Here is a 14,574-nt window from a genome sequence, read left to right on the forward strand (position 1 = left end):
AAATTTTGATAGTCTTTGTTATTAAAACTCTAAGACATTAATTGACTGCGGAGATGTCTCTGGACCAATTATAATGAAATACTATTCTGAAGGGAATCATGTTATAGCAACATATTTAGGATTTTCCTTCACTGGGACTTTACATCCTTTAAGATGTTGGCTGCTGCTCTGAAGGCTTCAGGCTGTAAGTGCAAAGTAAACTGTGTCTCCATTTTGGACAGCTGTGGGTGCCCGATGGGGTGGGTGATCACACAAGCCCATTGTTCTCTGGACAAGCATCCCCGCCTTTTGCAACAGGCAAAGCCACCAGCTAAGCTGATGTCAATCTGGGCACTTCAAAGCAACTGCCATGTTGAAGCAACTGCTCTGTCTAAAGATACACACTATCTTATTTCTAGACAAGTGCAAGCACGTTTCAGATGATGGGCTTTTTCTTTTCAGACTATGTTAGATGTATTTCATGGGAATTGTGATGATGGGTTGGAGATTGTGTTTTGTTTTCCCATTTCTTCCCAGTGTGGACAGTTAAAGTATCATTTTCATAAAGGTAAAATCATGACTCTCATGTGAATATAAAATGAACTCATGTCAAAGATTTTATTAAACTGAGTAATTAATGAAGGAACCAGAAAAAAAGTTAAAATCAGGTCAAAGAGCATTTGGGGATCTAGGTATCTGGAGACAATTCAATACAGGAATATTAGGCTAGGATTGCAGGGCTAGACACAAATCTGGTTAAAATCCAACCAACAAGATAATAAACCATTAACATTTCAGGTTATCTTTTCTTACTGAACAGAAGTTACTGGCTTCTTTAACTGGAAAAAAAAAATCCACAAGGTGGCAAGTAACTTTACTAAGTCTGGACCTTTCGTCAATACCCTTTATAAGATTCTAAACCTCTCTTCCCTCTAAATGCTTCATCTCTGCTCAATTCTCCAAAGCTGAGCACCCATATTCATGTGAAACCAGCTCACAGCACGTTGAAGGGACAGTACTAGAGTGGGCAGACCAGCCAGGCCTCGAGGTCCATCTTCTGGACATCTCAGGGGTCATTCTTACTGAAAGCCATCAAAAAGAGTGGCCAGAGAGTCAGAGAGCTTCCTTCTTCTTAGACAGAAATAGGAACTCTCACCTTGGTGCTGTGCGTCTCTTTACCTTCCAAAGACTTGAACATAAGGCATCGCATCACTCATCCTTATCCACCCACTTACTCACCAAGTAGCCAGTGAGCACCTACTGTGTGCTGGAATCTGGGGGTACAGTAAGAGCAGGAAAGTGTGGTCCCTGCTCTCCTGGACCTTATGCTCTGCAGGGAGACAGATACCAAATAGATGATCGCCCACTTAATGAATTAAATACAAAGGTCATAAATCCTGATATGGAAAGGTGTTAAGAAAAAAAAATGGGGACAACTAGCTTAGTCTGGAGGAATATGGGTAACAGGGCATCATCTTTCAAGGAAAGGACACTTTAAATTAATCTGGAAGGATGAGTGGGATTTCACGGGGAGCAGGGGGGGAAGGTGCTAACTGTTTTGGGTAGAGGGAACAGCTTGTGTGAAGGATTCGAGGACCCCAAAAGGGTGGCTCTCCTGAGTGGCTGGTGAGGAAGTGAGGCCCTGAGGCTGGACAGGAGAGCAGGGGCCTGGAAGGTTTGGCAGAGTTGGGGCTTCACCCGAAGGGCGCTGGGGAGCCGTCGAAGGGCCGTAGGGTGAGGAATGACACGATCAAAATTTGTGTTCCTGGAAAGTCCAGCACTGGGAACAGTGCTAGTAAATACTCAGTAAACGTTGGCTGAATTCGTGAAGGAACACAGGGCTGACCCGAGGGAATGCTTCTCAGGATCTCTGGCTGTTAGCTCTAACTCAACTCTTTGCTTTCCAATTTAATCTCATAAACTCACTCAACCTCAGACAAGTAAGGCTTCATACCATCCCTCTAGCTGAGGATCTGTGGTTCACCATGGATGAAAGAGAAAATCTCCACGGGCAGCAATGACCCTCACTGTACACCAGCCCGTAACTCTTCAGGGCCTTCTTCCTTCTTTGAAAAATGAGTTAACAGTGGAGATGCCCCAGGGAGGTAACGCCCTTCCCAAATTGCAAAAACATTTCAAGTTTTCTTGACAAAGATTTTAAAACGAATGCGCCATCCAACAAAGAGCTAACGCACAGGGTATGTTAGGGTGCAAGGAAATGGGCAGTTTCATTCAAGGGTCAGGGTGGGCAGATGTGGAAATGAGTCAGACCTCGCTGGAGGGCCGTGAGCAGCACGGAAGGGGGAGCCCTAATGATTTCCACCTGCAACTCCCCTCCCACAAATGTGTCTGTGGAAATAACAGGGGGAGTTGCAGATAGTTGGCTATCAAGGTAATCATTTCAGCATTGTTTGTAATCGCTAAAAACTGGAATTAGCTAAAATGTCCCCAAATCAGGAAGTTCGAATATGGGTCATTCATACAATGGAAAACCATTCTGCTATTTAAAAGGATAGTGAAGAAAACTGTTTATAGGCCGAGGAAGATGTTCACAATCTATTTTTAAGTGGGGAAAAGCAGATTATAAAACTGTATGTATCATAGATTCTTATCATTTTTTTTTAAACATCTTTATTGGAGTATAATTGCTTTACAGTGATGTGTTAGTTGCTGCTGTATAACAAAGTGAATCAGCTATATGTATACATATATCCCCATATCTCTTCCCTCTTGCATCTCCCTCCCACCCTCCCTATCCCACCCCTCTAGGTGGTCACAAAGTACTGAGCTGGTCTCGCTGTGCTACGCGGCTGCTTCCCCCTAGCTATCTATTTTACATTCGGTAGTGTATATATGTCCATGCCACTCTCTCACTTCGTCCCAGCTTACCCTTGCCCCTCCCCGTGTCCTTAAGTCCATTCTCTACGTCTGCGTCTTTATTCCTGTCCTGCCCCTAGGTTAAAATATAATTGTTACTCTAGGTATGTATATGAACATGTAGGTTCAAGAAAAGGTCTGGAAAGACACAACCAAAGAAGTAACAGTAGTGACCTATGGTTGGTGGCATTGTAGGTGTTTTTGGTTTTTTCTGTTTTCTTATCATTATTTTGTATTCTTTCTTTTATGAACTTTCATCGCTTTTGTAGCAAGGAAAAAAAAGGTTCATGTACAAAAATATGCATGATCTCCTAGGATCTCAGCTGCTGTAGATTTTATGGAGGATTTTCAGTGCCTATTTGCCTGCAAGGAGGATTTGATTCTACTTAGTCTTCTCAGATATGCATGCATGTGTTTCCCCAAATCCACAGACCTGATTGTGGGTTTAAGATGGTATTTTTCAGCAGTTGGCCATCCAATTCCATTTTTGTGACAGAAAAAAAAAATATTATTATGCAAAAAAAACCACGCATCAGTTCTCAACCAAGGTAATGGGAGGGTTGGTCATTTTTGCTTTATTTATAAACTGTATATATTAGGGACTAGTGGGTATAAAAAGTATAATTAACTAAATTTGATTTTTTTAAAAAGGCAGCCGAAGGATGAATACCAAAATGATGTAAATAGTTACCTCTGAGTGGTGGGATTGTAGGTAATTTTCATTTTCTTCTTTTTGCTTCTCTACATTTCCTAATTTTTCTGTAATGCATTGATATAATAAGGGAAGGAGGCAATTACTTTAAAACCCACAGAAACAAGTTGCATTCATTTACTTACAGCAGAAAATTCCAGTAAGAAGGGGTTTTACCATTGCTGTCGTTACAACAGGTGGTTTTTCTTTTTTTGGAGGACTGTGTGGCTTACAGAAAGAGCATGGGTCTGAGAATTAGGAGACTGCCCGTGGTTGTTTTTTTTTCTGTTTTGTTTGTTTTTTTAATTAATTAATTTATTTATGGCTGCGTTGGGTCCTCGTTTCTGTGCGAGGGCTTTCTCTAGTTGCGGCGAGCGGGGGCCACTCTTCATCGTGGTGTGCAGGCCTCTCACTATCGCGGCCTCTCTTGTTGCGGAGCACAGGCTCCAGACGCGCAGGCTCAGTAGTTGTGGCTCACGGGCCCAGTTGCTCCGCGGCACGTGGGATCTTCCCAGGCCAGGGCTCGAACCCGTGTCCCCTGCATTGGCAGGCAGATTCTCAACCACTGCGCCACCAGGGAAGCCCGACTGCCCGTGTTTTGATCCTGGCTGTATAGACTAGTCACTCACCCCCTGCGTCTTTGTTTCATTGCACGTGAATAAATGAACATTGATGGAGCCTCGCCTATGCGCCTGGGTCCGTGCTTGATGCTGGGGAGAGAGCAGCAAATCGAGCGAGATCTGGTCCCAGAAGTCCTGGAATTTCCAGGTCCAGTCAGGAGAAAAATAACAACCAGGCAAAGAGCAGTAAAATCATTTTGACACTTTGCAGCCAAGCTTTACTGAGCACTTAGCAAATGTCAGGCACTGCTCAATGAGCTTTCTACACTTACCAACCCATTTAATTCTCACAATAACTCCATCAGGTAGATAGTACTATTATTCCCATTTTACAGACAAGGAAACTGAGGCCCAGAGAGAGTAGCTAATTTACTCGAGGGCACACAGCTAGGAAGTCACAGAGTCAGGATTTCAACCCAACTCTGTGCTAGGCTGCCCTCTACCATATAACTAGGGGGGGTCATAAATTAAATCAGGACCGTGAGAGGGGAGAGACTGGACCTGGTCTCAGGGTGGAAGTAATACTTCCCGGGGGATCTGACATTTCACCTGAGACCACGCCCCACACTCCCCAAGGATGGGTAGAAATAAATCAGGCAAACAGCAGGGACAAGGGCATCTGGGGTCGAGGAAACAAGATAAATGAGCAGCTGTGACTGGGTGCTAAGCGAGCAGTATGGCTGCAGTGGCCATTGGCAATGATAATGACCGTGAATTCTTTCTCCCCCGCCCCCAGATGTTCTTGGCCAGGGCACTTTATGACAACCACCCCGACTGTGCCGATGAGCTGGCTTTCTGCCGGGGAGACATCCTGACCATTCTGGAACAAAATGTGCCGGAAAGCGAGGGCTGGTGGAAGTGTTTGCTTCACGGGAGGCAAGGCCTGGCCCCTGCCAACCGCCTTGAAATCCTCGTGGAGGCCCCCGCCGACAGGCCCTGTCCCCCTTTCCTGAGAGGCCCGGAAGATGCTTCCACCAGCTCCCAGGAGACCTATGAAGTGCCCACCCTGCTCAACCCCTCATCTCCAGGCCCTGTGTACGAGCAGATGAAGAGCTGGGTGGAGGGGCCTCCGCCTCCCACAGTCCAAGTCTATGAAGTCCCTGACCCACCTGCCAGCGCCAGAATCGTCTGTGAAAAGACTCTATGCTTTCCAAAACAGGTAAGCCTGTTTCCAGACAGAAAAAATAGGTCAAGGGGTAGGTAGCACCCAGGGGCTTAACTACCCTTGAATCGTGGGTGTCCATCAGGAGATCAGACGTACAAGATGGGAAGCAGATGGTTGGGGTGAGTGGGTGAGCTTGTGTTTGGCGCCCACTTTGGTTGTTATTAACACTCTGGGTACCCTGGCGGTTCCTGGCTCGCCAAGACACCCACACTTTGCAGGAAACTAAATGCTTAGTCAAGCTGTGTGTGAAAGCATCTCAACATTCATGGTGGTCTTTTTTTATACTAGGAACACTAGGATGGCTAGTGGTAAATGGAGGGGTTGAATTTCCATGGGTCAAAGGCAAGAAATCACTCATCAGATTTAAAATATGTATTCCTTTCAATCCAGAAACTTTACTTTCAGAATTGCTGCAGAAATATACAAGAAGGCAGAAATAGATCTGGATGAGGAGGCCATAGCCACTATAGCATTATTTGTTATAGGGAAAAATCCAAGATGCCTAAATGTGTATTCATGGGGTATTTGTTACATAAATTTCAGCATAACCCTATGATAAGCTACTATGCAGTTGTGAAAAAAAGATGAAGCAATCCTATAAGGTATTTATAAGTGGGGAGAAAGAACCATTTAAATAAAAACCAACCTAACAAAGAAAAACTCAAAAAAAAAAAATTGTGCGTGTATGTGTGCATTGAAAAGAATACACACCAACAGTGGTTACCCTTAGGAAGTGGAACTGGTTAAGGAGAAAGTGAAAGAAGGCATTAAGCAGGGACCTTTATTTTATTCGCTCCTGTGTCCCCAGCATCTGGGACCATGCCTGGCATGGGGTGGGTACTTGATAAATATTTGATGAACAAAGAGACTAGGAAGTTGATTTGTGTTATGTAGAGCATGTGTTACATCTGTAATTTTTTAAAATAACAATTTTTAAAAAACAGAGGAAAAGAAGCGCTCAGTAAATGCAGAATGAAACTTCTTTTTTTTTTTAAAAGAAGGAAAGGAATTAAAAGAAGAGAAAAATAATGTACTGTTTTTCCCCAAGCCCTGGCCTTCATGAAGTGTTAAGAATGTAGAACAGATTTGCATGGTCTTCAGTCACTGCAGGCATTTCCTGCCATCACACACTTTGCTTTCAGCTCAGATGACACATCCCACCCGGCCCCAGCTCTGCATGGAAGTCCCAGCGAGGTCCATGTCCAGGAAAGGCCACTCCTCCCATGTATGTGCCGGCCCCCACCCCCCAGCCTCCCGAGCAACATCCCACCTACCATGCAGGCCTCCTCCACACTAGCTTCTTCAAACAAACAAGAAGGTGTTGATTCCTTAAGAGATTTTGAGTACTTCAGATTTCCTAGCTCCCCGGGGCTGCCAGGCAGAGAACCAGCTGTTACACAGAACAGCTGCCACTCGTAGGCACTGGCTGCAAACACCCGAAGGAGGCAGCTGAGTCTCCAGCAGCCATCCGTGAGGTGGACCCCAAGTCACTTTTCGGGAACAACTGGCCCAGATCTAGGCCTGGCACACTCAGCTGTCATCTGAGCAGCTGACTCGGTGCTGGCTTCTCTGAGAACAACAAGTGGCCTGGGCTGAAGTTAACTGAGTTGCTTTTCAAAGCCACTAAAAGAAACAAAAAGAATCAAAGACCCCCTAAAAGGACAACAGCTGCAATGTCCACTGTTCCCCGGGGGTCCCAAACCCCCAGCACAGTGCCAGGCTCCTGCAAGGTGCTCCGTAAACATTTACGGAATGAATGAAACGACCAGATCCAACCTAAGGCTTCACAACCGTGGACTCACTGTCAACTTCTAGACTGACAATGGTATGAAAGGAGAGATGAGTTTACCATCCTACCTCAGAAAAGGGCCAGGGCATTAGCTGTAACATTTGTCCTTGACATGAAGCGTGGAGCTCTCGCTGGTGCAGGCTGCGGCCGTGGACAGAAGCCACGGCTGCCAAAGGGGAATTTAGAGGTGAGAGACCCCTCACCACTCAAGTGGCCCCAGTGAAACACCTGGGGCACTTTCCTGCCTCTCATTCCTGCTTAAGTTCCCTCCATCGCTGCCCTGTCTATATTTTTGCTCCCTCCCGCCTCCCTTTTTTCTTGCCTTCTCTGTGCCGTGGGGTCTTTTAAAGCAAGAGATGCCGTCTGTGGCTTAGAAATCAGGAGTCCAGGTTCACTTGGCTTTTCGGGCAGCCGCAGCTATGCTGGGTGACTGGAGACATCCCAGCACCGCTCTGTACTTCTCTTTCTTGCTCTGTATCAAGAGAGGGCGGGGCGCCATCGTTTCTAAGTTCACCCCAAGTTGTATCTTTTGGTGATTCTGAATAATTTTGCTTCTTCCTCTACTACAAGAAGGAAGGAGCTGGAAGAATGCAAGATGATAATCAGTTAAGAATCTTCTGATTCACAGAAAAGGCAGACATCTTCTCCCCGTTCGGGTAACCTAGCGGTGAGCCTTGAGTCTGAGACCGCCGAGAAAATATTACATTCTAAGCAGAAGCGGACATCGGTAAAACCAAGCACGGCCCGCCACTAGCTTTGAGCTGTTTTCCGACGGGCAGTTCACAGGGTTGGCACATGGCCCGGGGGACCCATTTCAGAGATTCCCCGGGTTGAGTATCTCTAGATTAAGGTTGGCCAAAAATTAAAAACCAAGAAGGCGGAAATATGTCACTTGTCTCAAGTTGTCCTAATAAGGGATTCTCCGTCTTTCTAGCTGGAAGAGACCCGTGTAGTTTAGAACAACTCTTCGCTTTACAAATGAGGAAGTTGATTCCCAGGGAGGTGAAAGGGCCATCCAGGGTCACACCCTGATGAATACCAGAGACCAAAGTTTCTTTGTTGTGTCTGTCTCTGTCTACACCCCTGGGCTGCCAACACCCAAGGCAGAGCCCTTGGCCTGCCCTTGATCTTGTTCACCTGGCTCTGTGGCTGACGCTATCTATTTTGTCTTATTGAAGTTTAACCTATAGATCCTAAGGGTACAGAGTTCAGTCGCTAGTATCCGGATATAGAAAAAGAACAAAACTAGCATCCCGGAAGCCCCCTCCCACCTCTCCCAGCCACTTCCCCCCAGGGTAACCACTATCTTGAGCTTTGTTTTACTTTTTATTCCAACTTCCTTAATATAACATGCCAGCCTCTCTTAAAAAAATAATAAAATAAAATGGCCATACAAAGAAGGTATTTGATTTTGGTTTAAATTCAGAGAGGGTAATCTTTTGTATTTCAAGTAAAAAGGTTAGATTTCCTGATGAAATTGCTTTTAGACCCTCTAGTTCTTGAACTGGAGTTTCCTTCTGTCCTCCAGACCTTTCAAAACCACGTTTCTCAAAACAGGTTCCTTAACTGATTGCCATCTACATTTTCCAAGAAACACTGGGTATTTTTGAACTGACGTCTTTCCACCTAAAATTCCAAACACAGGAAAGTCCCCTTGTAGTCTGTAGGTTGTCTCTTGGGCAAGTGTGACCCACAAAGTCAGCTGCATAAATAAAATGGACCTGTGGTGATTGGAGAGTGGTAGGCAGTGGAACCGCATTTGGACAGGCTCTGTGGTGGGACAGAGCTCGGTGTGTTCCAATAAGGAGGGGGGTGGGCCAGGAGGAAGGAAGGTGATGGCTGACAACTGGGGACACACCATGCATAGTCCCTGGGGTTGGGCAGGGCATGGGCTGCAAGGAGCTTGGAATTAACCCAGAGCGTAATGGGGAGCCAGTGCTGAGTTTGTCCTAGACAGAGCAGCCGAAGACCAGCAGGGACCAAGTCCGGTTTACTAACCTGCAGCAGTGAAGGGATCACAGAGCGGAGGATCAGGCAGCGCCTGTAAAGCCCCCCCGCCTGCCTCATTCACGGCTGCATCCTCAGCATCATTAGACAAACATTAATAACCCAGCATTCGAATCACAGCCTGGGATCCCTAGAGAACATCAGAATCACCCGGGAAACTTGATGATACTGCAGTTTTTCAGTTTCTCTGTCAAGACTCAGAAATTCCGTACAACGGACTCGGAGCCCAGGAATCTGCATTCCAACCTGCTTCCCAGGTGAGGCTGATGCAAGCAGCTATGGGCCAGCATATGAGGAAGACTGCCCTCCACCATGGACCTCCCCAACAGCGTCCCGCTGTTCCCAGTCTCAGAACGATGGGCCTCCAGTTAGAGGTGCCCAGAGAACGTCCCAGTGTGTCAGAGCTGCCTTTGCTGTCTCATGATCCGTGGACTCAGCGGTGACGTTTCTTTTCCTCCACTCTTCTTTTTCTCCCCAAGGCCCTCTCCACAATTCCCCGACCTGCTCGGACCTCGTTGCCAGCTCTGCCTTGCCAGGTGTACGATGTGCCTGCCCAGAGCCGGTGCCTCCCAGCCCTAAAGGTGAGCCTCAGCCGTGGCCCTGATCTTCCCACACCTCTCCATCCATCGTGGGGTCTCAGGGTCATGCAGACCCTGCGTTTCAGCTTTACCACTGAGATATCTCCTGGAGCATCAGTCCTGATTCCAAAGGACACATCGCCACTCAGAAACCAGCTGTGTGCCCAGGGAACCCAGACCTGCTCAGGAGAACATTACGACTATTTGAATTCTGAATATTTAAAATTCTTTTACTTTTCATTTGTAATAGATACTTTATATCCACGCACATGTACACACACAAACATACACATACACATATCTGCACTTTTTGTGTTTTTTTCAGTTTCCAAAGCACTTTTATTTTGGCAGGTGCGATCTTAGTTCCCCTGCAGTGGGAGTGCGGAGTCTTTTTTTTTTTTTTTAAATACATCTTTATTGGAGTATAATTGCTTCACAATACTGTGTTAGTTCTGTTGTACAACAAAGTGAATCAGACATATGCATACATATGTCCCCATATCCCCTCCTTCTAGAGCCTCCCTCCCACCCTCCCTATCCCACCCCTCTAGGTCATTGCAAAGCACCAAGCCGATCTCCCTGTGCTATGCTGCTGCTTCCCACTACCTAACTATTTTACATTCGGTAATGTATATATGTCGATGCTACTCTCACTTCACCCCAGCTTCGCCCTCCCACCCCGTGTCCTCAAGTCCATCCTCTATATCTACATCTTTATTCCTGCCCTGTAATTAGGTTCATCAGTACCATTTTTTTTTTTTTTAGATTCCACATATATGTGTTAGCGTACGGTATTTGCTTTTCTCTTTCTGACTTACTTCACTCTGTATGACAGACTCTAGGTCCATCCACCTCACTACAAATAACTCAATTTCGTTTCTTTTTATGGCGAGTAATATTCCATTGTATATATGTGCCACATCTTCTTTATCCATTCATCTGTCAATGGACATTTAGGTTGCTTCCATGTCCTGGCTATTGTAAATAGTGCTGCAATGAACATTGTGGTACGTGTCTCTTTCTGAATTATGGTTTTCTGAGGTTATATGCCCAGTAGTGGGATTGCTGGGTCGTATGGTAGTTCTATTTTTAGTTTTGTAAGGAACCTCCATAATGTTTTCCATAGTGGCTGTATCAATTTACATTCCCACCAACAGTGCAGGAGGGTTCCCTTTTCACCACACTCTTTCCAGCATTTATTGTTTCTAGATTTTTTGATAATGGCCATTTTGACCGGTGTGAGGTGATACCTCATTGTAGTTTTGATTTGCATTTCTCTAATAATTAGTGATGTTGAGAATCTTTCCATGTGTCTCTTGGCCATCTGTATGTCTTCCTCGGTGAAAAGTCTATTTAGGTCTTCCACCCTTTTTTTTTTTTTTTTTTTAATTTTTAGGGAAGGCTCTTTTATTTATTTATTTATTTTTATATTTATTTCTGGCTCTGTTGGGTCTTCGTTTCTGCGCGAGGGCTTCCTCTAGTTGCGGCAAGCGGGGGCCACTCTTCATCGCGGTGCGCGGGCCCCCTCACTATCGCGGCCTCTCTTGCTGCAGAGCACAGGCTCCAGACGCGCAGGCTCAGCAGTTGTGGCCCATGGGCCCAGTTGCTCCGCGGCATGCGGAATCTTCCCAGACCAGGGCTCGAACCCGTGTCCCCTGCATCAGCAGGCAGACTCTCAACCACTGCGCCACCAGGGAAGCCCTTCTACCCATTTTTTAACTGGATTGTTTGTCTTTTTGATATTGAACTCCATGAGCTGTTTGTATATTTTGGAGATTAATCCTTTGTCTGTTGTTTCATTTGCAAATATTTTCTCCCATTCTGAGGGTTGTCTTTTCGTCTTGTTTATGGTTTCCTTTGCTGTGCAAAAGTTTTTAAGTTTAATTAAGTCCCATTTGTTTATTTCTGTTTTTCTTTCTGTGACTCTAGGAGGTGGGTCAAAAAAGATCTTGCTGTGATTTATGTCAAAGAGTGTTTTTCCTATGTTTTCCTCTGAGAGTTTTATAGTGTCTGGTCTTACATTTAAGTCTTTAATCCATTTGGAGTTTATTTTTGTGTGTGGTGTTAGGTAGTGTTCTAATTTCATTCTTTTACACATAGCTATCCAGTTTTCCCAGCACCACTTATTGAAGAGGCTGTCTTTTCTCCATGGTATGTTCTTGCCTCCTTTGTCATAAATTAGGTGCCCATATGTGCGTGGGTTTATCTCTGGGCATTCTATCTTGTACCATTGATCTGTATTTCTGTTTTGTGCCAGTACCATACTGTCTTGATTACTGTAGCTTTGTGGTATAGTTTGAGGTCAGGGAGCCTGATCCCTCCAACTACGTTTTTCTTTCTCAAGATTGCCTTGGCTATTTGGGGTCTTTTGTGTTTCCACACGAATTGTAAAATTTTTTGTTCTAATTCTGTGAAGAATGCCGTTGGTAGTTTGATAGGGATTGCATTGAATCTGTAGATTGCTTTGGATAGTATAGTCATTTTCACAATATTGATTCCTCCAATCCAAGAACATAGTATATTTCTCTATCTGTTTATGTCATCTTTGATTTCATTCATCAGTGTTGTTTTTTTTTAATTTATTTATTTTTGGCTGTGTTGGGTCTTCGTTGCTGCACGCGGGCTTCTCATTGCGGTGGCTTCTCTTGTTGCGTAGCACGGGCCCTAGAGTGCGCGGGCTTCAGTAATTGTGGCATGCGGGCTCAGTAGTTGTGGCTTGCAGGCTCTAGAGCGCAGACTCAGTAGTTGTGGCGCACGGGCTTAGTTGCTCCACGGCATGTGGGGTCTTCCCAGACCAAGGATTGAACCCGGGTCCCCTGCATTGGCAGGCGGATTCTTAACCACTGTGCCACCAAGGAAGCCCCTCATCAGTGTTTTATAGGTTTCTGAGTACAAGCCTTTCGCCTCCTTAGGCAGGTTTATTCCTAGGTATTTTATTCTTTTTGTTGCAGTGGTAAATGGGAGTGTTTCCTTAATTTCTCTTTCTGATTTTTCATTGTTGGTGTATAGGAATGCCAGAGATTTATGTGCATTAATTTTGTATCCTGCAACCTTACCAAATTCATTGATTAGTTCTAGTAGTTTTCTGGTGGCATCTTTAGGATTCTCTATGTATAGTGTCATGTCATCTGCAAATAGTGACAATTTTATTTCTTCTTTTCCAATTTGTATTCCTTTTATTTATTTTTCTTCTCTGATTGCTGTGGCTAGGACTTCCAAAACTATGTTGAATAAGAGTGGCAAGAGTGGACATCCTTGTCTTTTTCCTGATCTTAGTGGAAATGCTTTCAGTTTTTCACCTTTGAGTATGATGCTTGCTGTGGGTTTGTCATATATGGCCTTTATTATGTTGAGATAGGTTCCCTCTATGCCCATTTTCTGGAGAGTTTTTATCGTGAATGGGTGTTGAATTTTTTTCAAAAGCTTTTTCTGCATCTATTGAGATGATCATATGGTTTCTATTCCTTAATTTGTTAATGTGGTGTATCACATCGATTGATTTGCGTTATTGAAGAATCCTTGCATCCCTGGGATAAATCCCACTTGATCATGGTGTATGATCCTTTTACTGTTTTGTTGGATCCTGTTTGCTAGTATTTTGTTCAGGATTTTTGCATCTATGTTCATCAGTGATATTGGTCTATAATTTTCTTTTTTTGTGATATCTTTTTCTGGTTTTGGTATCAGGGTGATGTTGGCTTCATAGAATGAATTTGGGAGTGTTTCTCCCTCTGCAATTTTTTGGAAGAGTTTGAGAAGGATCAGTATTAGCTCTTCTCTAAATGGTTGATAGAATTCACTTGTGAAGCCATCTGGTCCAGGACTTTTGTTTGTTGGAAAATTTTTAATTACGGTTCCAATTTCATTGCTTGTGATTGGTCTGTTCATATTTTCTGTTTCTTCCTGGTTCGGTCTTGGAAGGTTATACCTTTCTAAGAATTTGTCCATTTCTTCCAGGTTGTCCATTTTATTGGCAAAGAGTTGATTGTAGTAGTCTCTTAGGATACTTTGTATTTCTGCGGTGTCCGTTGTAACTTCTCCTTTTTCATTTCTAATTTTATTGATTTGTGTCCTCTCCCTTTTTTTCTTGATGAGTCTGGCTAAGGGTTTATCAATTTTGTTTATCTTCTCAAAGAACAAGCTTTTAGTTTTATTGATCTTTGCTAGTGTTTTCTTCATTTCTATTTCATTTATTTCCTCTCTGAGCTTTACGATTTCTTTCCTTCTACTGACTTTGGGTTTTCTTTGTTCTTCTTTCTGTAGTTGTTTTAGGTGTAGGGTTAGATTGTTTATTTGAGATTTTTCTTGTTTCTTGAGGTGAGGTTGAATTGCTATAAACTTCCCTCTTAGAACTGCTTTTGCTGCATCCCATAGGTTTTGGGTCATTGTGTTTTTGTTGTCATTTGTTTCTATGTATTTTTAAATTTTTTTCTTCTTTGATTTCTTCAGTGACCTCTTGGTTATTTAGTAGTACACTGTTTAGCCTCCAGGTATTTGTGTTTTTTATAGTTTTTTTTCCCTGTAATTGATTTCCAATCTCATAGCGTTGTGTTCAGAAAAGATGCTTGATACAATTTCAATTTTCTTAAATTTTCCAAGGCTTGATTTGTGACCCAAGATGTGATCTATCCTGGAGAATGTTGCATGTGCACTTGAGAAGAAAGTGTATTCTGCCACTTTTGGGTGTTCTATAAATATCAATTAAATCTATCAGGTCTATTGTGTCATTTAAAGCTTGTGTTTTGTTATTTATTTTCTGTTTGGATGATCGGTCCATTGGTGTAAGTGGGGTGTTAAAGTTTCCTACTCTTATTGTGTTACTGTCAATTTCTCCCTTCATGGTCGTTAGCATTTGCCTTATGTACTGA

General features: G+C 44.0%; 1 protein-coding gene across 1 annotated transcript in view; it reads left to right on the top strand.

Moving 5' to 3' along the window:
* Positions 1–14,574, top strand: part of CASS4 (Cas scaffold protein family member 4) — a 45,231-nt gene that overhangs the window by 17,007 nt on the left and 13,650 nt on the right. Inside the window, exons 2-3 of the mRNA XM_007185269.2 lie at positions 4,904–5,326; positions 9,608–9,709. Of these exons, the coding sequence (XP_007185331.2) occupies positions 4,904–5,326; positions 9,608–9,709 (525 nt within the window). The remainder of the gene's footprint in view (positions 1–4,903; positions 5,327–9,607; positions 9,710–14,574) is intronic.

This window comes from Balaenoptera acutorostrata, chromosome 15, assembly GCF_949987535.1.
Source record: "Balaenoptera acutorostrata chromosome 15, mBalAcu1.1, whole genome shotgun sequence".
Taxonomy (NCBI): Eukaryota; Metazoa; Chordata; class Mammalia; order Artiodactyla; family Balaenopteridae; genus Balaenoptera; species Balaenoptera acutorostrata.